The 26,933-nt window shown below is 42.8% G+C and overlaps 1 protein-coding gene across 2 annotated transcripts in view; it reads right to left on the bottom strand.

Annotated features, from left to right (window-relative positions):
- Positions 1 to 26,276, bottom strand: part of GALNT18 (polypeptide N-acetylgalactosaminyltransferase 18) — a 359,386-nt gene extending 333,110 nt beyond the window's left edge. For both annotated transcript variants that reach the window (XM_017881607.1, XM_017881608.1), the window contains exon 1: positions 25,551 to 26,276. In XM_017881607.1, the coding sequence (XP_017737096.1) occupies positions 25,551 to 25,785 (235 nt within the window). In that variant the 5' untranslated portion in view covers positions 25,786 to 26,276. The remainder of the gene's footprint in view (positions 1 to 25,550) is intronic.
- Between the last annotated feature and the right edge of the window lie 657 nt (positions 26,277 to 26,933).

Below are 26,933 nucleotides of genomic sequence, written 5' to 3'. Positions count from 1 at the left end.
CGGATTATCATTTCAAGAGAATACTCATTTAATAATATCCTTTGATATACAAAATTTTAAATTTGATCAAATCCAATTCATCCATTTTTTTTGTCACTGTGCTTTTGGTATCATACCTAAGGGGCCTTTGCCTAACCTAAAGTCACAAAGATTTAGGTTTGTCTTCTTCTAAGAGTTTTATGATTTTAACTCTTATATTTAGTTCTATTATCCATTTTACGTTAGTTTTTGTGGATAGAGTGAGATGGGGGACACCTTTATTCTTAACATGTAGATATCCAGTTGTTCTAGCACCATGTGTTAAAAGACTATTCTTTTCCCCCTTTAAATTGTTTTAGCATGCTTATCAAAATAAAATTGACCATAAATGTAAGGACTTAATTCTGGACTCTCAATTCTATTCTATTGACCAATGTGTCTATCTTCATTCCTGTATCACACTGCCTGTATCACACTGCCTTAATTACTGTAGCTTCATATTACATTTTCAGATCAAAAAAAAGTAAGTTACCTATCTTGTTTTTGTTTTTCAAGATTATTTGGCTGGCCTGTATACCTTAAATTTCCATAAGAATTTTAAGATAAGCTTGTCAAGTTCTGTGTAAAAACCAGCTGGGATTTTGATAAAGATATCTGAAGTATTGCCAGCTTAACAATATTAAGTCTTGCAGTCCATGAACATGAGATGTCTTCCCATTTATTTAGGTCTTCTATAACTTTTCAACAAGTTTTAGAGTACAAGTTCTGCACTATTTTCTTAATTTCTTCCTAAGCGTTTTATTCTTTTGATTCTATTATACATGATTTTATAGTTTTCAGATTGCCCACTGATAGTGATAGAAATATAATTTGTTTTTCTATATTGATCTTGTATCCTGTAACCTCACTGAACTCACTTACTAGTTCTGATTTTTAGTGGATTCCCTAGGATACATGATTTTGTCATCTGCAAACAGAGATAGCTTTACTTTCTTTAAAACCTCTGGTATAATATTAAATAGGAGTGATGACAGCAGATATGCTTCTATTGTTCCTTTTATTGAATGATCTTAGTGGTCATTCAGTCTTTGACCATTAAGTATGTTGTTAGTCGGGGGGTTTTTTGTAGATGTTCTTCATCAGGTTGTTGAAGTTCTCTTCGATTCCTAGTTTATTGAGTGTTTTCATTTAGAAAGGGTAGATTTTGTCACATGCTTTTTCTGCATCTTTCGAGCTGATCATGTGGTTTTTATACTTCATCAATATTTTATGTGTAACATTAATTTTTAGATGTTAAACCAACCATGAATTCTTGGAATAAATCCCACTCATTCTGGTGCATGGTCCTGATTATTTGTTGCTGAATTCAGTTTGCTACTGCTTTGTTGCAGATTCTTGTTTCTATATTCATAGGAGATATTGGTCTGAGGTTTTCTTTCATTATGACATTTTTGTCTGGTTTTGATACCAGGGTAACACTGGCTTCATAAAATGAGTTGACAAATGTTCCTTTCTCTTCTATCTTTCAGAAGAGTTTATGAAGAACTGGTATTGATTCTTCCTTAAATGTTTAGTAGAAATTACCCAGAAAAGCCATTTGGACCTGGGTTTTTCTTTGGGAGAATTTTTAAAATCACAAATCAACCTCTTTACTTGTTAAGAGGCCTATTTATATGTTCTATTTCTTCTGTTGTTCACTTTGGTAGTTTGCGTCAGTCTAAGAATTGGTCCATTTTATCTAAGTTGCCTAATAATTTTTTGGTATATCATTTTATTATACTCCTTCTTTATTTCTAAGGTCAGTTGCAATGTCCTGCCTTTCATCCCTAATTTTCATAATTTGAGTATTCTTTTTTTTATTGAGACAGAATCTCGCTCTGTCGCCCAGGCTGGAGTGCCGTGGCGCTATCTCAGCTCACTGCAAACTCCGCCTCCCGGGTTCACACCATTCTGCTTCAGCCTCCCAAGTAGCGGGGACTACAGGCACCTGCCACCACGCCCAGCTAATTTTTTGTATTTTTAGTAGAGATGGGGTTTCAATGTGTTAGCCAGGATGGTCTCGATCTCCTGACTTCGTGATCCGTCCGCCTCAGCCTCCAAAGTGCTGGGATTACAGGCATGAGCACTGCGCCCAGCCAATAATTTGAGTATTCTTTTTGCCTTTGTCTGTCTATCTAAAGTTCTGTCCATTTTATTGACCTTTACAAAGAACCAACTTTTGGTAGTGTTGATCTTCTGTATTGGCTTTCTATTCTCCATTTATTTCAGTGCTAATCCTTACCTTTCTTCTGCTTGCTTTAGGTTTAGTTTGCTCTTCTTTTTACAGTTTCTTAAGGTTGAAGTCTCCTGTAATCTATAATAAATTACTACAAATCCAATGACTTAAAACAACAGAAACTTATTCTCTTAACAATTCTGGAGGCCAGAAGTCCAAAATCAGTCTTACTTGAAACAAAATCAAGGTGTCAGCAGGGCTATACTTCTTTTGAGGCTCTAGAGGAGAAGAATCTGTTCCTTGCTTCTCCTACCTCCTGGTGGCTGCCAGCATTCCTTGATTTGTGTCTGCATCACTCCAAAATCAGCCTTTATTTTCATATGTGTGTAACCTTCCTCTGCTTCTCTCTCAGGAGGTTACTGATGATCAAATTTAGGGCCCATCTGAATAATCCAGGATAAACCCATCATCTCAAAACCTTAACTAATTCACATTTGCAAAGACTCTTTTTTCAAATAAAATATTTACTAGTTCCAGGGATTGTAACATGGATATCTTTTGGAGAACCTTTTGTCAACCTATCACAGGTTATTAAGATATTTTTTCTTTTTCAATATAGACATTTATAGTTATACATTTCCCTTTAAATACTACTTTATCTGCATAAGTTTTGTATGCTGCATTTTCATTTTCATTCATCTCAATATAGTTTGTAATTTCCCTTTTAATTTCTTCTTCTATCCCTCGGTTATTTAGCAGTATGTTATCTAATATCCATGTATTTTTGAATTTTCTAGATTTCCTGCTGTTAATGGTTCTAATTACATTTCATGTGGCCAGAGAATGTACTTCGTTCATTTCAGAGGATGAGTTCAATCCTTTGAAATTTATTCAGGATTGTTTTATGGCCTAGGGTATGGTCTATTCTGGATAATTTTCCATATATGCTTGAAAAAAAATGTATATTCTGCTGTTATTAAATGGAGTGAATTATAAGTGTCTATTAGGTCTAATTGGTTTATACTTTTGTTCAAATCCTCTATGTCATCATTAGTACATCTGCCTAATTGTTCTACCCATTATTTCAAGAAAGTATGGAAGTCTCCAAGTATTAAGGTTGAATTATCTATTTCTCCCTTAAATTTTTCCATTTTTGCTTTAGGTATTTTAGGGGTCTGTGGTTAAGGGGCATATGTGTTTATAATTTCTGTATCTTCCTTATGGATTGATCCTTTTATCATTATAAAATTTTGCTCTTTATCTCTAGTAATCCTTTTGTGTTTTAATGTCAATTTTGTCTGATATTAAATATAGCCACTCCAGATCTCTTACAATCACTGTTTGTATGCTGTATCTTTCTTCATCCTTTCTCTTTCTAATTATTTATATCTTTGAACCAAAAGTGTGTCTCCTGTAGACAATGTGTAGTTGCATCTTGTGTTTTCATCCAATCTGATAATCTCTACATTCTAATTGGATCATTTAATCCATTCATATTTAATGTTAATATTAATATAGTTGAGTTTATATCTGAAATTTTACTTTTTGTTTTCTATATCTCATATGTTTTTTATTCCTTGTTTCCTCCTTTACTGCTTTCTTGTGCATTAGGTCAGTATTTTCTTGTACAACATTTTAATTTCCTTAATAATTTTTAACATTTCTTTTTTTCCAGCTTTACTAAAGTATAATTTACCAATAAAAATTATATATATTTACAGTGTATGATGTGATGCTTTGATATATGAATACATTGTAAAGTGATTCAATCAAGTTAACACATTCATCACCTCACATACTTATCTTTTTTGTGATGAGAACATTTAGAATATCTTTAACTCTACTTCTTATTTTCTTAGTGTTTGGTCTGAAGCTTACAATATACCTCTTGACTCATCCAAGTCCATTAACTTAATTCTAGTGAAATACAGAAAATTTAGTCCTATATAATTTTATTCCCTCCTCCATATTTTTGTACCTCTTGTTAATATATATTACATTTCTATATGTTATAAGCTCAGCAGCACAATCATTTGCATATTGTTTTATGCAATTCCTTTCTAAATCAGTTAAGAGAAGAAAGGAGGAGAAATATACAAAGACTTTTTTTTATAATGGCTTATATAATTACCTTTAGTGGTGCTCTTTGTCTCTTCTGTGAATTTGAATTACTGTCCTGTGTGACTCACATTCAGTCTGAAGAACAATCTGTAGTATTTCTTGTAAGGTAGACCTGATAACAACAAATTCTGTTTTTGTTTTTCTGGTAATGACTTTATTTTATATTCATTTTATCTTCAACTATTCTTTTGAAGAATAGTTTTGCTGTGTAATGATTCTTGGTTAACTTTTTTTTTCTTTCGGACTTTGAATATATCATCCCACTGCCTTTTGTCCTCCATTGTTTCTGATGAGAATTCAGCTGCTAATCTTATCAGTATTCTCTTGTAGGTGATAAGTGGTCTTTCTGTTACTGCTTCCAAGATTTTCTCTCTCTTTAGCTCTCAAAATTTCAACTATGATGTGTCTGGACATGGCTTTCTTTGTTTTTATCCTATACGAACCTTGTTGAGTTTCTTGGATATAAAGATTAATATTCTTTCTCAAATTTGGGGAGTATTTGGCTATTATTTCTTCATATATTTGTTGGCTTCTTTCTTCTTTAATTCAAGTATTCCCATTATACATAACATTGCTGTATTTAATGGTGTTCCATGTTTTTCTAAAGCTCTGCATATTTTTATTCAGTCTTTTTTTCAGACATTGTAATCTCTATTGATCTATATTCAAATTTGCTGATACTTTCTTCTGCCAACTCAAATATATTTTTAAGTGCCCCAGTGATTTTTTCTTTTCATTTCTTATACTTTTCAAGTGCAGAATTTCCACTTAATTATTTTCATAACTTCTATCTTTTTATTGGTATTACCTATTTGTAAGACATTTTCACAATGCCTTTAATTTTTTCAGCATAGTTTCCTTCAGTTCTTTGAACAAATACGTAATAGCTACTTTGCTGTCTTTTTCTGGTAAGTCTCACATCTAGGTCCCCTGAAAGACAATTTCTATGATCTGCTTTGATGCCTCTTAAATTTCTGTTGAAAATCAGACATTTTAGATACTATATTTTTGCCACTTTGAATACTGATTAATCCTCCACCCAAGGACTTCTTGTTGTTGCATTGTATACTTGTTCACTTTTTTACTGCATTGGATAGGCTACTTCAGTGAATTCCTTTTCCCCCAACAGTGTGTAGTCTCTAATATCACTTCTTGAAGGTGAAACCTTGGGCATGTGCACAATGTCCTGATTCTCCCTATCAAATTCCCTAGGATGATAGTGATTTTAGCAGAGCGCCTTTTAACTGTCTCTATTGTTTATCTCCCTGTTACAATTCTGGCTGGACTGCCCGATTGGTTTCACCTTCAGCTGTTAGCCTCCACTAGTTGCTACCTGATTGCTCTATTGTTTTCAACAGTGCCTTTAGGCATAAATCGTTCCACAGTCTGATCCAATTAAATTTGGGTTTGAGGTTTTTTTTGGCAGGGATTTTCTTTAAGGCCAGTTTTTGAGGCTTTCTTTGACCATAGGAAATGTCTCTTTCTCTGATTATGTCTGTTAAACTACAGTAAGTCCTCATTTAACATCATCAATAGATTCTTGGAAACTGACTTTAAGCAAAATATAACATATAACAAAACCTGTTTTTTTCCTCATCAGTGTTATTGCAAAACAACATTGAAGGAAATGACGTTATTTGAGGACCTGCCTGATTTGCTTAAACTCACAGTTTCTAAGAACCTATCAACAGCATTACTGTGTTGATAGGAGAACTTACTGTGCTAGGTCGTCTAGCTGGCCTACGCTGTTTTATTGCTATTATGGAGCTACTAGCCTCCTCTTAAATGCTCAGAAATTGTTTTTATGCTTGGATCTCCTCATACTCCATTCCAAATAAAGTCAAAACTACAAATCTGTGTTCCTACAGGCTGCCCCTATCCTTGGGCAGAGTTGTGAGTAGGAATAGCAGCCTACTTCTTTCTCTCAGAGTGACATCCCTGCTGTACGAATGGGGTGCTGGGTGGAGATGGTAGTCACTGATCCTCTTGAATTGTCTCTCCTGTTATGAAACCTCCACCCTACATGTGAGCCAGGGATGGGGGCAATCAGGGCCTAGTATTCTCAACATAGGGTAAAGTTTCCACCCTGTAAGTAGGGGCAGCCCCAGACCACTCAACCATGCTCTACAACACAGAACTGGGAGACATGAGAAATCCCGGTGGCCTGGCCCTTCTGGGAGAAAAATATAGCCCTAGAGTGGAAGCTGCGGGAAAGGAGCATCCCATCTTCTTGTTCATATCTGTCCAGAGAAGAGCTTCTGTTTTATTGAGCTGGAATTGAAGGTGGAAGGGCGATCATGGCTCAAATGTCCCAGACTCTTGTTATTACTAAAATTTAGTAGATTTTCTTGAGTAAGTGTTTCTTCATTTTATGTATACCCTCAGGGCAATTTCCAGGGACTTTAAATGAGTGTTTTTTAATAATTTTTACCAGTTATGTTGTTTCACTGGGCAAAGGACCCACAGAGCTCCTCACACTGCCATTCCAGCTCTTCCCTAACCCCTTGTGGTTTGCACTGCAAAAAGAGAGAGAATCATTTAGAGAACAGCTGGCTCTATTTATCAATGCTCTGTTTACTTCACTTTGACCATATTTTCTGAATTAAAAATAAGGGTGTGTGGTCTGGCAAGAACTTTGTGCTGCTTCCAGGTACAAGAGTCAAAATGGGTGGTAAACTTTGGAAATACTAGAATTTATGATTCATTTACATGGTTTCTAGAGAAAATAGATCAGAATATTTAAAACTGGGTTGTCCCATACAACCTGAGAATATTAAATTGCTAAAAACTCTGGTTATCCTGAAAAGTTCAAAGGGACTATTGGCTGCTACAAAGTCTTCTTTGAAAGGGGGCAGTTCTAAGTTACCTTCTCATCAACCATTTCAATTTGTGTTTGGTGCTTCTCCCAAGACAATCAATTTAATTCTAATGAGATTTCAACATGGAGAAAACTGGGCTCTAAACAAACAATACCTAACAGCCAAAACTAAGTGTTGCCACATAAGAACCATCCTCCAAGGCTGTAAACAGACTGTTTTGCTCCAACACTGGCTCAGTTACCACCTCAGCATTCAGAATCTAGAGAGTTTTCTAGATTTTAGCAGATTTCTCAGCTAAAGCCTAACTGTATGGATGTGACCAAAGGGAGTATGGCCTGCCAAAGGTGGGGGAATGTATAGAGCTGTCTCTGAGACTTCATTCCCATATTTTCCTAAAATCAAACTTTGAAGTCTCCAAGGAAATCCAGTTTTGAAATGATACACAGCACCCACCCCCTCAACCATCAGAGCAACATACCCTCCCTGGAAATATGCATCTGCCTAATTGCCTGAGATTGTGTCCAAACTGAATATTCATAATCTTCATGTTGTCACAAAGGCTATATTTTTAAACGTTTCCACTCCATATTTAAAACTCATTTTCTCTCCTTAAAAAGATCTATGGATTTTATTGGATCCAGTGTTATTTGAGACATCTGGCTAGCTGGGGACTGCATGGTCTAAGGTCTCCCGAGAGGGGAAAAGGGTGACAGAAATTACTGAAATCAGCGTTATTGCAAAGCATAACATTTGCTATCATAAAGTAAATCAACATGTCTTACGCATATATGTGTAACCACTTGCCATGATCTAAATGTCTGTATCCCTTCCCCAAATCCATATGTTGAAATCCTAACCCCTAAGGTGATGGTATTAGGAGGTAGGGCCTTTGGGAGGTGATAAGGCCATGAGGGTGGACCCTCATGAATGGGATTACTCTTCTTATGAAAGGAACCTCAGAAAGCTATCTTGTCTATTCTATCATGTGAAACAGAAAGGTGCCATCTATGAGCAAGAAATTGGGCCCTCACCAAACTTAGAATCTGCTATGCTTTGATTTTGGACTTCCCAGCCTCCAGAACTGTGAGGAAATAAGTGTCTGTTATTAATACACCACACAGTTTAAGGTATTTTGTTATAGCAGCCCAGACTAAGATATCATTTTTCAAAGATTGTGTTGGTTTGGTTAATAAGTTAAAAATCCATTAAGAGCATTCTTGAATGTCTTATTCTCCTTCATTGTGCATGGTCTCCATTAGTGGCACTGGGCTGACCACACCATCCACACAGCTGGGTCTCAGTTTCGGAATCAGTGAAGTGAGACAGGCTTACTACTCAGGTAGCCCATTCCTGATCCCACACTGCTGGGGAGTGGGGAAGGACAGGGTGGACAAGCAATCAGCATCCAATCCTAGACACCCAGGCAGCCTCTCACAACACCAGTAAAAGGCAGCACCAGGATTTGAGGCAAGTCCAAGTGACTCCAGACCCCGCCTGGCACCAAGTCTGCATGGCGGAGGGAAGGGTGATGTGGATCAGAATGCAGCCTTAGCAACCAGAATGCAGAGCACCATTTCAGAGCTTTGAGAAGCTTCCTGAATTTTCTCCTGTTTTCTCAAACTGGTGAAACTCCAAAGGCAAAGAGAAAGAGATAAGGAATTTGGGAAGCTTTTCTGCCCCAGGGAAGAATCAGCCTCAGTGACAGTTTGGTATTAACTAGCTCAGCCATGCACGGAGGCATAATTAGTTTCCCAGCCCATAGCTTCATTCCACTGGTCCCCCACACCCCAAGGGTTACACAATCTGTTTGAAATGAAAAGGAAAATAAAATCACCTCTCTCCTCAGTTGACCCACCGGCTATTGCTCCTGGCCGTGAGCAAAAAGTGAGACAGCCATCTGTCTGCTGAGGTAAAAAAAAGAATGGAATAGTCCTTTTAAATGACATTTTCAATTTTCTCCTATGTCTACTATGCTCTCTTCCACCCTACTGCCTAAATGTCTCTTTTTAAATTGAAAATATCAGAGAATAATAGGAAAAGAAAAATCATAGTTGTCTGAGGCTCCTGCTAATGGGCTGTGCTCGACAGGCAGTCTGAGGAGGAACTTTTGCTGCATCCGTTTCCCGCCTGGGGAAAGTGGAGAAGGGCCTGCAGTGCCAAACTCGGACCCACACCTGTGGGTGGGCGATCCCCATGGTGGCCAGCAGATAACTCGAGTGGAGGTCCAGGCTGCCCAGCTTGACACCTCGGTCATCTCCTCAAGTAATTTCCACAGGCAAGCAAGAAACACCCTCTTCTGACCTCGGGGTTGCCCTCTCTCAGCTCCCCCTCCTCACGGCAGACCTTTCCTCACACCTCTCTCCTGAGTGTGAACAGCAAGTCCTAACTTGCCAGGCCACCAGCCACTGCCAGCCTGAAGACACCCGGAGGTGGTGGAGTCCATTCTGAGGTTCCCACAGGCCTCGGGGTCAACAGGAGGCCTTCTGTTTCCACTTCAGAGGGAAAGCCAGACACCAACTTCCCTTTACCTCTGGAGTCCCCAAGCACTCTGTTTCCTTTCCTGAAAATGAAGCTATGCTTTCTCCTTTCTAGCGACTCTTCAAGTGTCAATTAAAATGACTTCAGTGCTGTCTCTCCTCTTGAAGCAGAAACGCCCTGTTTACCTGCATCTTTCCTGGCATTATTCTCTGCTTTTCGTGCAGTTTACTTTTTTTCTTCTGTACCCACTAGACTGTTTTAGTTTGAAAGTGACCACAAGTGACAGCTTTATTAAAATGAAGACATCGAGGGTCCCCTGAAGGCTTCAGGCTTCTCTCACCAGCTGATCCCTGGGAGAGCTCAGTGCAGAAAGCACACTGCACACATACGCGTGCACGCACACGCGTGCGCGCGCGCGCGCACACACACACACACACACACACCCCACTGAGCTTCAGCTTTCCTTTGATTAAATCTTGACACAGCAGTGTCAGCTATGAGGTGCTATGAGAGAGACCCCAGAAGCTTGAGCGTTCCTGTCCCTGACCCAAAGGGATAGCATAGAACAGCCTCTCAGAAGCCATCCCCAAAGCCAGAATGAAAGCCAGCTCTTCCGTCCCTAGGCTTCTCTTCCAGACAGCCTTAAAGCCAGAGGTCTGCATGTGAATCCTAGTACCACTTCTTACTGAGAGGTTTTAGGCAGGCTGGTTTATTATTCATGTATTCACTCAACAAACTCCTGCCTAGCCCCTACTGTATACCTGGCACTGTGTGACAAACTGGAAAACAGGAAAAACAGGACCCAGTCTCCGCCTTTAAGTAACCAACAGTCTAATGAGAAAAGCAGACTAATAATTACAGGATAGTATGGTTTTCTCATCTGTAAAATGGGGCTAATTATCTCACAGCCTTATTTCAAGGATTAAATAATATGAAGTGGGTTAAACAGTGCTAAATGCCTGGTACATGGCTGATAAATGTGAATTTTCTCTCTTTTTTCCTCTCCTTGACATAAAATCTCTGCCCTCCCTCTATCTGAATAATCACTCTGGTTTGAAGGACTGGAAAGAAGCTCTGTTCCCAGACACAGAGGCAGCATCAATAGGAGCTGTCATGCATGGCCTGGACCCAAAGTCAGGCCCTGGTCAGCAGGCCAGGGAGAGGAGACCCCATCCAAGGGAGACCCTGAAAAGCTACCCACCTCTTTGTCCCATAAGCACCTGGTTTCATCTGAGAACAAACAAATAAGGATTTTCCTTCCTGGTGCACAAGTTTCTCCTGAAGTTGAAGGAAGTAACTGGATGTACAGTAAAATTGTGTAGACTTCAAATCAGGATCCCTAGACCCTACCCAGGGCCTCCAGGACCCAGTAGAGGGTCCTCAGGGTATTCACCAAGTTGCATTGGGTCTTGGATCCTTCAGCAAACAGTTTGAGGGTGAGGATGCTGATGTTATTTGCAACTCTAACATGTTCTGATTCTAACTAGAGAGACTTTAGACAAGAACCTTCACCAGTGGGATATGATATAAGAACTGTAAAAGTAGGAAGGTTTACCCTTCTTTGTTGATAGATGAGGAAAGAGAAAGTGACTGCACTGAGCTGTGCAATACAATACTCAAAGTTTCCACTATTGATCAGAGTGAAAGAAGACATTTAATTTTCTGTTTACAAAAATCAATGCACTTTCTGTGTTTCTGAAGTAATTACAAACTTGAAAATACTTATGCCTATTTTGCTAAAAACAGCTGGCTCTTGCTGAAAAATAAGCAAAATTCACAATTGCTCCATTTTGGTAAATAAAATAATTATGTTTCTTGTTTCATTAAGGCAAATATCTTAACAAGTGACCAAAATAACCCGTTAATCAAGAAATAGTTTACTGCCTAGAAACTTTCAGAATGATTTGCTACAATTCTCTCTATTAAAGAGGCAAAATCATCCCTCAGTTTTCTGCTATCATTGGAATCTTTTTCAAAAGCACTTTAAATAGATAAGTGCTATAAAAAAGTATAGAGTGTACCTTCCCAATGTGAACTACATCTATCTCTGAATTGTAAAGAATGTATATCAAAATTATATCATGCAACAAAATGCACATTTTGTAGAGGGGGAAGAAAGAAAAGAGTAAATTGAATCTTCCTGACAATTGTCTTAAATCACACCTTCCTGCCTGCAATTGAAATTATAAGTCACATTGCTTTGAGTTAAATCAAATTCATCCTGGCAGGAAGATAGGCTGATGTGGCTTCAATTTGGTTTGAAAAGTGAGATAGAAGAAAAGGAAAAATCTGTCCTCAAGAAGACACTCTTCACCAAGGAGCTAGGAAATGAGACTAACCCAGCAGGTAACCGGACCCCCTGCATGACTCTTCCACCAGCCAAGGTTTCAACCAACACAGCACATTCCTGGCATTGTCTGCTGCCCACTGCAATGCCAAGTTTTTACAAAAGGTTTTACAAAACAAATATTTTTCCACAAACAAGGGCAGGCCCCCAGTCTGGAGGGCTCAGAACTTCAGAGCAGCGGTCAGTGACACTAAGATGCCCTGGAGCAGATCTTCCAAGACGTCTCAGCTGAGATGTGACCAGCATTAGTCTGGGCTCCCCTGGAGCCTAACTTATGACCATGTCAGGCTTGACTTATGTGGGTAAGTCCTAACTAATTCAATGAAATGGGGCTAAATCTTATATACTAGGTGTTACAACCAGAAAATATATTCCTGACCGTATTTTCTATGTGAGCTTCAACAAGCAAAAATAGAATGAAGGAAAGAGGGAATGAAAGAAGACTGAAAAAGGGAACATGTTGTTCCCAGTAGCTCCCACCTGATACACAGGGTGGGGGTGCTTGCCTGCACATCACTTCATTTGATCAGCACAGCAATCCTACAATGGTTAAGGAGCGATTTTCTTCATTTCTTTTTTCTTTTTTTTGAGACAGAATCTTGCTCTGTTGCCCAGGCTTGAGTACAATGGCGCAATCTCGGCTCACTGCAACCTCTGCCTCCCAGGTTCAAGCAATTCTCCCGCCACAGCCTCCTGAGTAGCCAGGATTACAGGCACCTGCCACCAGGCCCAGCTAATTTTTGTATTTTTTTTTTTTTTTAGTAGAGACGGGGGTTTCACCATGTTGCTCAGGTTAGTCTCAAACTCCTGACCTCATGATTTGCCCGCCTCGGCCTCCCAAAGCACTGGCATTATAGGCATGAGCCACAGCGCCTGGTCAATTGTCTTCATTTTTATGGTTGGGGAAACTGAGGCACTACAAGTGAAGAGACTTGCCCAAGGTCACCCAAACTGTAAACAGCAGCACTGATTCTCATGACTGCCTGCACACTGTTTTCCACCACACTAGCTGAGACACTCAGGCTTCATAACTAGCCCTCTCCAAATCTTTCTTACTCCACTCCCTTAAATCCTCCTCATTCTTCAGAGTTGTGTCATTAGTCCCTATTCCTCCGTGAAGTCTATTCTGACAATTCGCTCCTCTGGAATTCAATTTTAACCCTCATTACATGAGTTAGCTTGCAAAAGATCCTTAACTGTTTCTTGTTTTGTCTTCTCAGCCTGATTATGAGCTCTTCAAAGAAAAGGAGCGTGTCGCATATATTTTATCATCTCCCACCATGCCTGGCACAGTACCGAGCCCAAAAGAGGTGCCCAGGAAGCAGCCACAGAACAGCCTGCATTGATGCCTCTCTGCTCACCCCCTCTGGTAGCTCCCCAGTCTTTCCAGAGCATTCCGTCTGCAGTGGCCTTTGAGGCTGCACAACCAGCTTCCCAACCAGCCCCTCTCTGGCTTCTTCCCCTGCCCCCTTTTCCCACCATCACCCTGCTATAGCCACATTGGCCACTGTTTCTCAAACACACCAGGCACACTCCTGCCACAGGGGCTTTGCACTGGCTGTTTGCACCGCTTGGCACTCTCTTCCTCTAAACATACACATGGCGCACACCTCACCTTTTTCAAGTCTTTGCTTATAGCAGAGCCCCTGACCACCTCCTCATTTAATTGTAGTCCCTCATATTTTTGCCCTGATTCCGCTGATACATCCCCAGCACAGGTGTTCAATAAATGCTTGTTCAGTGAAGGAAGGGAAGAATCTGAGCACATACCAAAAGAAGGCAGGGGTACAGGCCACTGTCACACTCCCAGCCAACATTGAGGAGAGTGCGACTTCTCCCAACTCCTCACAGTGGTTTTATTTCCTCCCATTCCCACACCACAATAAACAATGCTAGCCTTGGTGTTCACCTCCTACAACTGCCCACATAGCGAGGGGCCCACCATTTCATACATTTAACTCCAAATATTCCATTCCCTCAATTAAACGGGAAGTTCCTGGAAGGCCTGGCCATGTCTGCTATTGACTTTGTGTAGACCAGTCCCCCTTTTATGGTCCCCTACCCCACCCCATGCCCTGAGCCTAGAGGACCCCCAAAATAAAGCTATGGCCTGAGTGAGTGGAGATGATCTTGTTCATGTTAAGTCTGCTCCTCGGAGAAAAAGTGATGCAGCTGGCTGTAAAACGCCATACCTAGAGTTTCTCTCAATCTTCCAGAGAGCTGAGCCCAGGTCAGCTCCTGGCACAGTCATCTTCCTACCTCTCCAGGAAAGGAGGCTGCCAAAATCATCACTTGGTAACCCACCTCAGGACTTCACTACCCTCAAAAAGTTTTCTTCCAGTCTCAACGTTTCTGCTAAAAGAAAGGATTCTCTTGATCAACATCAAAGGAGCAGAAAAACAAGAGGGCCCTTAGCCCCTTACTGAGGAGCTTAAGAGTGGTAATAGGCTTTTACCTGTTACTGGCTGCTAAACCTGGGATAAGCTCATTACAGTCACTGAGCCTCAATTTCTTCATCTGTGAAATGGGGATAATAACACCATCCCACAGGCCTGCTTATGAGGTTAAGATGAGGTGACAGGTGTAAAGTTTTCAGCACATCACAGGTGCTCAGCAAACATTAATTCTCTTCCTCTCCCCATTTCTTCTCCAGACAAATTCAGACCTATTTTTCTATAGTCCTTCCTCACTGGGTTTTTTTTTTTTTTCCTATTCTTGATTGATTGATCTCTTCTATGCACTTTCCATTGGATTCCTCTTCTAATATAAATCCCCAGGTTCTCACAAAATAAAAGGCCTGGCCCAATTATCGAGTTGGACATTCCATGTCATAATTCCCACATGTTATACCTTCTTCCATTTACTCTTAGAAACTAATGCAAATCAGAGGATCCACTTATTATTAAAAATGAGATTTGGAAGTAGAAGAAACCAAAATGTTAAAAGACTCACTTCTCCAAGCCCATGAACTGACAGGTCTGAAGCCTTCTCCAGACTCTCCCTTCCTCTTAACAGCTCCTTCTCTCCCATCAGGGAAATATGATGATTAATTAGACAAAGCCTGTCCCACTTGTTGTTGAAATCCTTTGAGGCAGGAACCATATAAACACAAAGCATCATAACTGCAATAAAGAGAAACCAGAAAACCCCTCTGCCTTGGGATGCCAACCAAGTCACAGCTAAATAAATCTGTAATGGAAGACCAAAAAGGATCTTCCACATGGATAATAGAAAATGTCACCAGCATAAACAGGAAGAGAGATTAGTTCAATAAAGGAATAAAGTTACATTTGTGGGTCTTGAGTAAGATTCTTGCTTACTTTTAACTTTCCAGCATATAACTCACAAGGTTATTAATATGGACTCCTACTGTTTTGGGCAAATAAACAGCTGCTGATGTTTTGTGCCCAAACCACTTTATTAGAGCTTTCCTTTACAGCAATTGTTTCTTCCTTTACAAATCCTGAGAGGCTCAGACAGCTGAAAACCAGAGAATGCCAAAGCGGAAGGAATAACAAAGAAGAGAGGAGGCAGCCTGTGTGGGAAGGGAAAATGGGGAAGGGGCTGTGGACCCTCACCTTCTTCTTTGTAACCTTCAAGCAAGTCAACATTCAAGAGCAGAGATCAAAGACTGGATGCAGCACGATCAGAAAGGCTATTTTAACCCCGGTGCTAGGAGTTAACACGGAGCAGAATTTACCACTGTGAGAAGCCTCGGATGACCAAAACTCCAGGTTTGCCCAGGGAATTGGGGGCTTCCCTGGACCTGGGACTTTCAGTCTTAAAACAGGAAAGCGTGAGGCACATCAGGATAAGCTGGTCACCCTGAAAGACATGTGACTATGCCAGGGCACAGGAAAGCACTCAGCCCGGTGCCTGGGACATTTTGGGTGCTCAAAAGTCGCAATGAATCTGAAAGAGCTCTAGCCTGCAGCTGGAACACTCTGCTTTTTTGACAAGGACCAGTTCCTGGAGGCCCCGCAGTGACCTAGGAGAAAAGGTTGTCCACAGCTTTGTGGTGCCGCTCCCTCACCCTCCTAGACCAAGGCCTTCCACTGCTGGCCACCCTACCCTCCAGGTTCCTTGTGGACACAAATGCAAACCAAACCCCTGCCTGGCCTCCCACTTGACCTGAGGCCTCTGAGCTTACACTCAAACACCATCTTTGATAAGATGATCTCCCATTCCTCTCTATGAGAAATGTTCATCCTCCTTTCTATTCCATAGAGAGCATTGGTTTTGTAGCCAGTTTCCCTTCTTGGCTCTACCACCCATCAGCCCTGTGACCTACCGTGGACAAACTCTCTAAGTCTTCATTTTCTTACCTCTAAAAACTCTACCTTACTATGTTGTGAAGATGAAAAGGAATCACTAATTTTAAAAATTACAATTTTATTTGTTCATTAAAATACATAAATCAAGTAATCATGGCTGGACAGCACCTGGGCCAGTCCCTGACATACTGGAGTACCGTAGCTGTCTTCCTCCAGTCCCTTGATACAATCAATCTTTAATTCTCTATATGCCTGTTGCTCTTAAAATAAATCTAGGGTTTGGCTAGGATTCTCATTTGTCACTTCAAATCTTTCCTTAGCTTTCTAATTCTCATATTCATTGGCCTAAGCAATTTTGGTACTGTTCTCCTAAATCTCCAGATGCCATTAGCACAACATTTATTAAGCCAAGCTTCGAATCCTGTCTTGCCAGAGTCCCTGAATTACCTTCCTGCTCCTCTGGGATCTCAATGGCCTTTAACTCCAAGTTCCCAGGGGACAGAGATGGATGCACAAGTCAGATTGGCGAAGCCCAACAAAGCACCAGAGCTTGTTAAGATGCAGCACTCAACAATCTTAATCAGGGAACTCTGCTCTGAGACTTAAACTCAGCACATTTGTAGAATGAACCTATTCATGCTAAAGAACTGGCCACAAGCCTCCTTTGTAGGCATCGTTTTTCATTGTTCTCACCTGTCCCAAGGTGAAGAGTGCATATGCCACTTCTCTGGATCTTCCCAAACACTGTATTTCTGTGAGCTCTTAAAGGATGGTGGCAATGGAAAGTAGCCCAGCGAAGTATGCCTGTTGGCTCTAAAAACATTTTAGCAGTGGCTCCATACGGGAAGCCACTCAATGTTTATTGTGGCTGGACACTCAGGGGTTTCCACTAGCATCATTAAGGACAGCTTCATCTCCCAAAAATAAACCTTCACAAAACTGAAATTGAATGTCAGGCAGTGAAAGAGAACTACGTCTCAGAACTGCATCCCCACTGGGATGATCTGTCTAGCAACATATTTTAATCCATAATCGTGTAGTCAGAAAAACCACCAAAGCTTAAATGTTCGTATAACCAGGAATCCTTTTGCTTAAAGTTCCAGTTGGCTGCACTGGAACAACAGGGGTCTATAAAAGGTATACAGATCCACAGAGAAGATTCCAGAACAGCAGTCATTCGCAATCACTGCCACAACATACCGTGCTGTGGAACAGTTGTGAGGTAATTAGTGAGTAACAATACTTTAAGTACCAAAGCTTATGAATGATTAGCTTTAACTCTAATAAATTAAAGGGATTTCAAGGTTGTTACATTCCCTTGCATACTAATATGCTTTCTCAAGTAGGAAAAGAAAGGGTGGAGTAAGAATGAATGCAATGTGTTAGGAGGTGCATCCTCCTAGCCCTGCCCTAGGGCACATGCCCTGTATGTAGGTATATGTGTGAGGAAGGGGGAAACCTCAAGGACCCCTGGACTCAAGCATTGCATTACAGATGGAGCTGACTCTAACACTAAAGGCAAGTGAGATTCAATAGCAACTGTAGGAGCCATGAAATGCCACATCCCTGCCAAATCCAAGGCGGAAGCTCTACCCTTCAAGAGACACTCCAGGCCAGCATAAACAGCATGGCCCGCCATTCATTGAAGGTGGATTAGCCACCAGTGGACCTCAGCCACTTTGCCTCTTGCTCCTGACTTGAGTGCCATCCAACCTGTATGGCCTCTGCCCTTCAGCTTCTTGCATAATTCCATCTCTCCCCAAAGCCCACCACATTGCCTTCTGATTACATCTATCACTCACATTCAGCTAGGTTTTTCCTCCAGGAGCTTTCTGTGTAACATCCCTCCAAGTGGACTGCTCAGCAATGTATTTCTCCACAGGACAGCCTGTCTGTCCCCATCTCCTAGATAAAACCCAGCTAACAAGAAGCCACGCTTGGCTTTCCACCACAAACCAAAGGAGACCCTCAAGCCCCAAATCAAGACAACAGCTTTATATTAGTCCATTTTGTATTGCTATAAAGGAGTACCTGAGGCTTGGTAAATTATAAAATTACAAATTTATATTTTGGCTCATAGTTCTGCAAGCTGTTCAAAGTCCAGCATCTGCTAGGCTCCTGGGAAGACCTCAGGAAGCTTACAATCATGGCAGAAGGTAACAGGGAAGCAGGTGTGTCACAGTGATAGAGGGGTGAGAGAGAGAGAGAAGAAAAGAAGAAGGAGAAGAAGAAGAAGGAGAAGAAGAAGAAGAGAAAAAGAAGAAAGAAGAAAGAAGAAAGAAGAAGAAGAAGAGGAAGAAGAAGAAGAAGAAGAAGAGGAAGAGGAGGAGGAGGAGGAGGAGGAGAAGGAGGAGGAGGAGGAGGAGCATCTAGGCTCTTTAAACAACCAGCTCTGGCATGAACAAATACAGCAAGAACTCATTCATTATCAGGAAGACAGCACCAAGCCATTCACAAAAACACCTCCCACTAGGCCCCACCTCAAACACTGGTGACCACATTTCAATACGAGATTTGGAGGGGACAAACATTCAAAGCATATCAAGGGCATTCAGCCATTCAAGTGAAATGAGGTCAGAAATCCTATACGATGGTAATGAAGACGCTCCAGTAACCCTGTATGTGACTCTGAATCCCATAAATACCTTTGGGAAAACATAGGCCAGCCTAACCCAAGTGGCTAAAGCCAACCTTCAAGGCCCTCATAAATGACAAAACCAGACTGTGGCTCTCTGACACTTTTCATTCTGAATTCTCCTTGAGATTCTCCACCAACCTACTTATCAAGGGCAAATAACAATTTATGTCAAGTGAGTGGGAAAGAATGTGGAATTCATTTATTTTACAGCCTACACACTTCTGGCTAAAAATGAAGATTCTTTGGTCATGGGGAAAAGTTGTGTCCTTTGGCAAGGCTTTTCTTCTTCATAAAGCTGTGGTTCTGAACTATTAACAAAGGTAATGAGGCTCAACTCCTAAGTCCTGCTATTGAACTCTTTCAAAATGTCAATCACTGTTACTAATATAATTTCACATGCAACAGTTCATTCCAGAGGACAAATAGCTTTACTATTTAAATGACACTCTTTCCTCAAATAAACTCCAAGCACTCAGCAAACATCATATCCTCTTTTTCACAAACGCTGCCAAGTCAAAGATCAGATGAGAAGGACACGAGCCAATTCTAAGTGACATCCAAAAGCTATAGGAGACAGAAAAACATCCAAGCCCAGGACATTTGCTGATTCTTAGGGACCATAAATGATTTGTAGTCATGGCGAACAACCTGCTGTTACCCACCTGGTATACGTTCATATGCACATAATATGACTAATAAACTTTCAGGAAACAAAATGCAGTTAATAACCCATTTCTCCATTGTTGGGATGATCTTGACTCAATGAAGTAAGATAATGGATTTAGAAATTAGTCACATAATGTAATACATTATTAATCATGGTATTCAGAAGGGTAAATAGATGTTACAAGAACACCACCCAGGAATTCAATTTCCTTTTAGATTTATTTACTCTCCTGAATTCTTTATACCACTATCATCCCTCACAAAAATATAACAGTCTGATCTTTCCTCTTTTCCTGAAACAGTTATTTTCAACTTTGTTTTCAAAAGAAGTAGAACCTTTTTTAAAAATGAAATATTTTATAGAACGACAAATAGAAAACAGAAGACAGTGGAGTTTTGTTGTTGCAGGGAGGGGAGGGAGTACCTACAGGCAGAGTCTGGGAGACTCCACTTAACCCTTTTAATTCTCAGGCCCCAGATCAAACCTTCTACAAGTTTAGGGCTCCTGGGGACACAGTTTGAAAACCACTGCCCTAAGACATCTATGTAAAACTAAAATTATGTATGTAATATATGATACAGGCAAAACATTTATTTATCAAAAAATACGTAAAATACACAAATCAGAAACACTGAGAGTCTTTTTTTCTTCTTCTTTGTAGAGATGGGGGGTCTCACCATATTGTCCAGGTTGGTCTTGAACTCCTGGGCTCAAGTGATCCTCCCACTTTGGCCTCCCAAAGTGCTGGGATTACAGGCATGAGCCACCACGCCTGGCCAAACACTGATAGTCTGAAAAAACAATGAGCAAGGACACAAATAGTCCCACAAGATAAAACAAACATCAGGGGTTGGGGAGGATATTAAGTTCTAGAATAATCAAAGGAGTACAAATCAAAAGAATAGAGCATTTGACAGGGATTCCATTTACTCAGAAAAATTTGAATGATAACACCCAATGCTGGCCAGGCTCCATGACATTGGTACAATAATACACTACTGGTGGCTGTAAAGAAAGGCTTTCCTTCTGAAAAAACAATCTTTTATAAAAATGTTCAGACTGTTTGAGTCAGTACTAATCCCACTTCTGGAAAGACATCCTTAAAAATAATCAAAAAACAGTGAGGTGAAGATGTTCATTTCTGCTCTAATTATAATAGCAAAACAAATGTCCAACAATAGGAAAGTGGTTGAATCAGTAATGGTATACTGATGACAGAATACTATTCAGTCATTAAAAATACAGTAAAAGTTCTCTTTAGAAACTCTCCATTTAATCAATTCTCCAGATTAACTATGCTTGCCACTCCCTCTGTAACAAACCCTATTTGTCTCTAGTACCACTGCCCACGGCTCCTGCAAATAGTTGAGTTGTACACTTACCAGCCGTCCAGTGGGTTTGTTCCCAAATGTGTTTACACTATTTGTACTTGTCACTGTAACAGCATAACCTAATCACGTATTACATGAACCAATGAAATATGACTGCTAAAAAGATGAGCATTGTTTCTAAGAAAATTACTTTAAGTTCTAAGTGCTTTGCAAAGCCTTTATAAAGGGTAGTCGGTTAAAGAAAAGCAATCAAATTACATGTGAGCAAAATCATTGCAAAAGATCAGACAAAAATCGTAACAATTTAGGCTACTACGCTGAGACTGCTTCATAAGCACCTTTAAGTTTTCAACGAATTTTAAAGAAAACAGAACTAGAAATCAAACTTTGTAAACAGGACATTATGGGAGTGGTTTCTGCAAGGAAGATGAACAGAACGCCAAATGGCAGATGCATTTCAAAGACAAAACTTTGACCTGATATCAAGAGTTTTGCAAATGAATGCACATTTTGGATAACATTAAAATAAAAATATTTAAGGCAAGTATGTAATATTTTCTTGTACTCTCCTCTTTAACCAGTTTTTCTATTAACTAACTGAAGCCCTGATCACATCGACTAAGAGGGATTCTTTGTCCTTTGAAAACAAGTCCACTATGACAGGGACCAAGAGTGCCCATACTCTTGTAGAGTGTCTTTAGTGTACAGTTCACCACAATAATCCCCAATCACTTTCCCAGTGCAGTGCCTGGCACACATTAGGTCTCCAACAGATAAATGTTGAACCAATAAACTATGTAGCAAATATGGAAAAAATAGCGCTTCATTAACAAAAAGGAAGTGAAAAAGCAGAATATAAAATTACATGTAAAACATGACTACACCTTCATTTTGAAATATGGAGGCAAATGAACAAAGCTAGAAGGAAATGCTCAAAATGCAAACTGATTTTTAGGGTAGAATGAATTATGGGCAGTTTTATGCATTTTTAAATATTTTCCTAAACATTGGCACATTCTTTTCCATATTCAGAAAGCTACTAAGAAAAGAAGAAAGCTATCTTTATTTTTGCGGAACTTCCAAAATAAGAACTGAATCAACATTTCCATTTCCTGCACTGTCCAACATTGAGAACTCCTTTAGCAAATTCCTGCTTCATCCACCTCACCATGTCAAGCCATCAGATCTTTCTACTCCTAAGATGGAGGGAACCTGACCCTTACTAACACTTACTTTGTGTTTCTAAACCCCCAGGATGCTTTTTTTAAAAACTCATAAGTTATCCACCCTCTCATTTAACATCTATTTGGTCAAAAAACTTCTCAAAACTGCAATTTACATTCCCAAGATATTCCCAGACACCATCTAATTAAATCATTCAATCAGAAAACAAATTAAAATGAAATATCACTGCAACTCCCAAGACGAAAATAAACTTTTCAGTCATGACTAGAACAGACCTCTGGGGTGATGCTCCAAAGCCTCTTCTAATTGTAAGTCCTGTGGAACATCCTGCAGAACATTTTGTGACATCTGCAGCTTCCAGGAGACTTTCCTTCTAAAGAAAAGAGGAGCCTGAACAAGACTCCAAAGCAAAACATCTTTCTTGGAGAGTGGTAACACTTTCATTAATGACTAACGTGGCCCTAGGCATCTGCACTCATCCATTCATCCACGCTTTCACCCCACAGCTACTTTCTGTATGATGTGCCAGGGACTGTCCTGCATGTTCAGCAAACATTAGTTAAGGGACTGGAACCTCTGCCTCTTGACATGAAACAAAGCAAAACCCAGAGCTTCCTGAGTTTATCTATAGCGTTTCCAAGTGGGAAGGCTGCTGACTCCCTCACCCCTCAGCCATCCTCTGAGGTCTCTTCCTCTGACACCCACTTCCACCATTGTTAACGGACTCCAAGGGACCCTGGGGCCCTCCTGGAAGACAGTTTAGTACGTGGCTAAGAACTTAGACTTCTGAAGCCACACTGGCTGAGCTTACATCCCTGTACTACCACATACCAGTGTGTGACCCTGGACAAATCATATACCCTCTCCCTGCCTCAGTTTCCATATCTGTAAAATGTAGCAAATATTACCTACTTCATAAGGTTGTGAAGATTAAATAAGTCGATACATGTAAAGTGTTTAGAATAGGGCCTGACACATCCTTAGGTGCTATGTAATTTTAGCTATTATTATTACCCCTTATTCCCTCCAGCTCAGCAAAGTAAACTGGATTGTTCTAAGGGCTATGCTGACTAGAGGGAACTTGACAGTGAGGTACACATAAACAGCTTGTACCATCAAGCACAAGAGCTTGATCTTATTGTCCTTTACCACCCGCTGCCTTCAGAGAGCTGCACTTGACCAGCCCCAAATTTTATAGGCCCTTTACCTCTGTTCCCTAAATCCCAGCTCAGGATGGCCCCAGCACCGCAAAGGGAGCAGTTGGTCATTGCTACACCATAATGGCACAGCCAACCTGGTAACCTCTGCCCCTGCCTGCCTCATTTCCAGTCTTTCCAAGTCACTGACCCTTCCTTACCTTCCCATAGGTTGCAGCTTTGGCCCTCTGTCTTGAGATTGTGGTTATTTCTGAATACCCACAGGGGTCATTGCATGTGTACAAGTGGAACAACACGTGTTTTAGGGACCCTGCCTCCTTTTTTTTAACCTATCTTCTCCAATTTTTCAGGTATAGATTTGAAAGTGCTGAACAACACATAGTTATAAAGTTTCTGGGGAGAAAAATCACAATGCTTCCTTTCAACTTCAACATTATGCTTGTTTCCATGTCAAACCTTAGAAATCATATGACATGGTCCACATTCCACATGACAGGCACCCACTCCGTGACAGGCTCAGGGGTTAATGGCATCCCCTGAGCACTACCTTGCTCACCTCCTGCCTGACCAGAAAGAAAAGCACAAGAGAATCATTTTCCAGGAACACACACACAGAATCTGTGAATGAAAATCTCAAAATCTGTCGGCAAACTAGAAATGTCAAAGTAACGTATGGCTTTGTGTCTCCCGGGGAACATTCTGAATCACCCTGGGGGAAACACTGTCCTTCTATTGCTGATTAATAGTCAATCAAGATCTGTTTGATGGAAAAGGACATGTAAGAAATAATAGCAACAGGCACCCACAGATAGGTAAATTGGTTTCCAAGCCCAGTGCCAGGTTGAGAGGCAGAGGCAGGTCTGAAGAAGAAGCTGTCTATGTCCCTCTTTTCTGGGAAGGTGCCGAAGCCATGGGCTTGTTTTGAAGTCATTAGTCAGGAAGCACTATGGGTGTGGATGCCTCTCCTGCACTCACCTGAACCTCCCTGAACCTTCTCCTCCTGGGAAGGAACTATTCTGGACACCCGGGGAAACACCAAATTCAGAGGGAGGAGCCATCTCTACCCTGGCAAGGGCAGCAGGTGCAAGGATTGAAATTCAGACATCCACGTGTAAACAAAAGGGAATGCTCCTGGCGGGGGGCGGGGGAGGAGGGGGAAGACTTCAGTTCAATTCCATTTTGCCAAGGTCTGCCATGCTCTGGCCCCTGAGCCTGGTGGGCCTGCTAGGTTTACAGGGGAACTAGGCTCGGCCCTGCCCTTAAGAAGCTCACATGCCTGGTAGAAAGCAGGGGGCGCAGGGAGGCGAAGAAGTGTGGACGTGAGCGCGTGTGTGTGTGCACACCCGGCACCAGTGCTCCTGGCCCGGAACTCCATCCCCTCCCTCTGACAGCTCATTGACCAGGTCTCCTCGGGAGAGGGCTCTGCAACCCCCACCCTCCCTTTGGACCTCCGCACTGGTCTGGAGCGCACCCAACCAGCGTAACCTTACACTTCAGACCCAACCCAGGTAGGTCCGTCTGCTCCGCCCCAGCTGCTCCCAGGGCCTAAGAGTGGAGCTACCGGAGGGATCGGCCTTCACCCGGTCCTGGGTGGCTCCGCGGGGAAGGCGCAGCCCAGGGCGTGTTCTTCCAGTCTTGGGCGGAGGCATCACCACAGTGGACAGAGCTCAAGCTCCAGCGCTACTTCCCGGCGTTGATACCTGCTCCTGGAGAGGGTCCTGGACCCGTGGGCTGTGGTGGGGGTAGGGACTGCTATAGGTTCAAGCGGCCCTCCTTGCTTTCCCCATCGCTTACCAACCGGATCATAGCAAGACTGAGGCTGGGGCTGAAACAACGCAATTTTCCTAGCCTCGCTTGTCCGGCAACCGGCGAGTCTTAACTGCCAATAGTCAGGGCCGCCGCGCGGGCATCTCGCCTGACGCCTACAATGGCCAAATAAGCTCGTTTGCCCGCGAGTTCCCTCTTGTACACACACATTCACACGCACACACACTCTGAGCCGGACTTGTGTGCGATCCCGAGAGTCTGCGAGCAACCAGCCCAGAGTCACACGCACATTTGGACACGTGCGCAGCGCGCCCCCACATCGCCAGCTAGCTGCACACATCCGCGCGTGCAGCCCTGCGCACACACTTGTGCCCAGGGGAAGCGCGCACGGCCGCAGACAGAGGGTCCCGCACGCAGGCAAGAGCTCACACTCAGGCCCCACGACTACCACGCATCTGCGGCCCCAGAGCCCCGCCGTGGCTGAGTTGATGCTCACCAGCCCCAGCGCACCCCGCGCCGCGCGGGGCACTCCCGGGCCTCATGGGCGACCCAAGTTTCCGGGGCGCCCGTACCTTGAATGTGCTGCTTGATGACATTCTCCAGGTGGTCCAGCCGCTCAATAATCTTCAGAGTGTCCCCTTTGTCTTCCTCCAGCTTCTTGTCGGGCGCCGGCTCCTGCCCCCGCACATACACACTGGCGATGTAGTTGGTGACCCAGCCCACGTAGAGCAGGCAGATGATGTTAGTCATGCCGCTCAGGATCACGCAAGTGGACACCAAAGTTTTGGTCTTCCTGGTGCACACCATTCTGGGCTCCTTCCTCCATATAGAGCTCCCGGGGGCCCTTCCTTGTCGAGCGCCCCGGACTCCCCCACGCTCACACCCCGTAGCACGTCCGGAGCCGCTGGGCACACCAGCACCTGAGTCCTGAGGTTCTCCAAAGCCCGGTCCGCTGCCGGTGAAGCCGCCGTGCCCAAGTTTGCAGCTCCTGCTGCTGGCCACCCGGAGAGACCTTGACAAAGGAAACCAGGTAGAATGTTTTCCAAATTAAAAATCCCTGAGCCCTTCCTAGAGGGGTCACGGGTAGCCGGCAGCCGCGCACCCAGATGTGTACGTCTGGGAAACTTTGCCACTGCCTGTGTCGGCGGCCACACCGCTTCCCATCGCCAGTGCCGGCTGCCTTGGCTGTCCGACCGGCGGGCGCTGCTAGGAGAACCGCGGCGGCGGCAGCGGCGGCTGGGAGAGCCGCGAAGAAGAGCGACCCGGCCCCCTCCGAGCGACAAGCGCCGCCACCAATCGTGCTCCGGCTCTGGAGAGGGGCAGGTGCTGAGCGGCAGCGGACCAACGGGGCGGGAGCGGGGGGCGGAGTCCAGCCCCCAGGCCCCACCTACTGGCCGCCCCTGGCTCCCGCCCCCAGGGACGCGCCCGGGCCTCCACCCGCGCCTTCACAGGCTGCCCCAGACCCGAAGCTCCCGGAGAGGGCGCGCTTCCAGTCCCAGCCCTTAGGTCGGCAGCTTCCTCCGTGAGGGGAATTCCATCTCTTGCTCTTGGGCAGGAATCTCCTGGTTTTGTGGGGGTCGCACGGGTCAGCTTATTTCATCCGCCCGGGGCTTCTCGCATTGGTGCCACCAGTCGACTCCTGGAATCTTTTCTTGGTTGCCAGGACCCTGAGAAGCCAAGGAAGTGCCAGCCCCAGGGGCATCCACTCCTTCCTTGGCCTCACTTGGGCCTCCACCCTGCCCTCCGCCCTTCAGCCACTGGCCTCCTGAGTGTGTCCAGACCTGGCCCTAAACCTGGCTGAAAGGAAACAACCCTCCGGGAATCTCCCAGAAGCAACATTGGTGACCTATTAGATGACTCTCTACCACTTCTTCCCCCACCCCCAACCCCTCCCTCCACCGCTTGCCCCAAATTTTGCCCCTATCTAGGTTTTTCTTTAAGTCTATACAGCTCCC

The sequence above is a fragment of the Rhinopithecus bieti genome, unplaced genomic scaffold (genome assembly GCF_001698545.2).
Source record: "Rhinopithecus bieti isolate Rb0 unplaced genomic scaffold, ASM169854v2 scaffold_11944, whole genome shotgun sequence".
NCBI classification, from domain to species: domain Eukaryota; kingdom Metazoa; phylum Chordata; class Mammalia; order Primates; family Cercopithecidae; genus Rhinopithecus; species Rhinopithecus bieti.
Note: the sequence above shows the minus strand (reverse complement) of the source record. Positions and strands in the feature narration are given on the sequence as shown.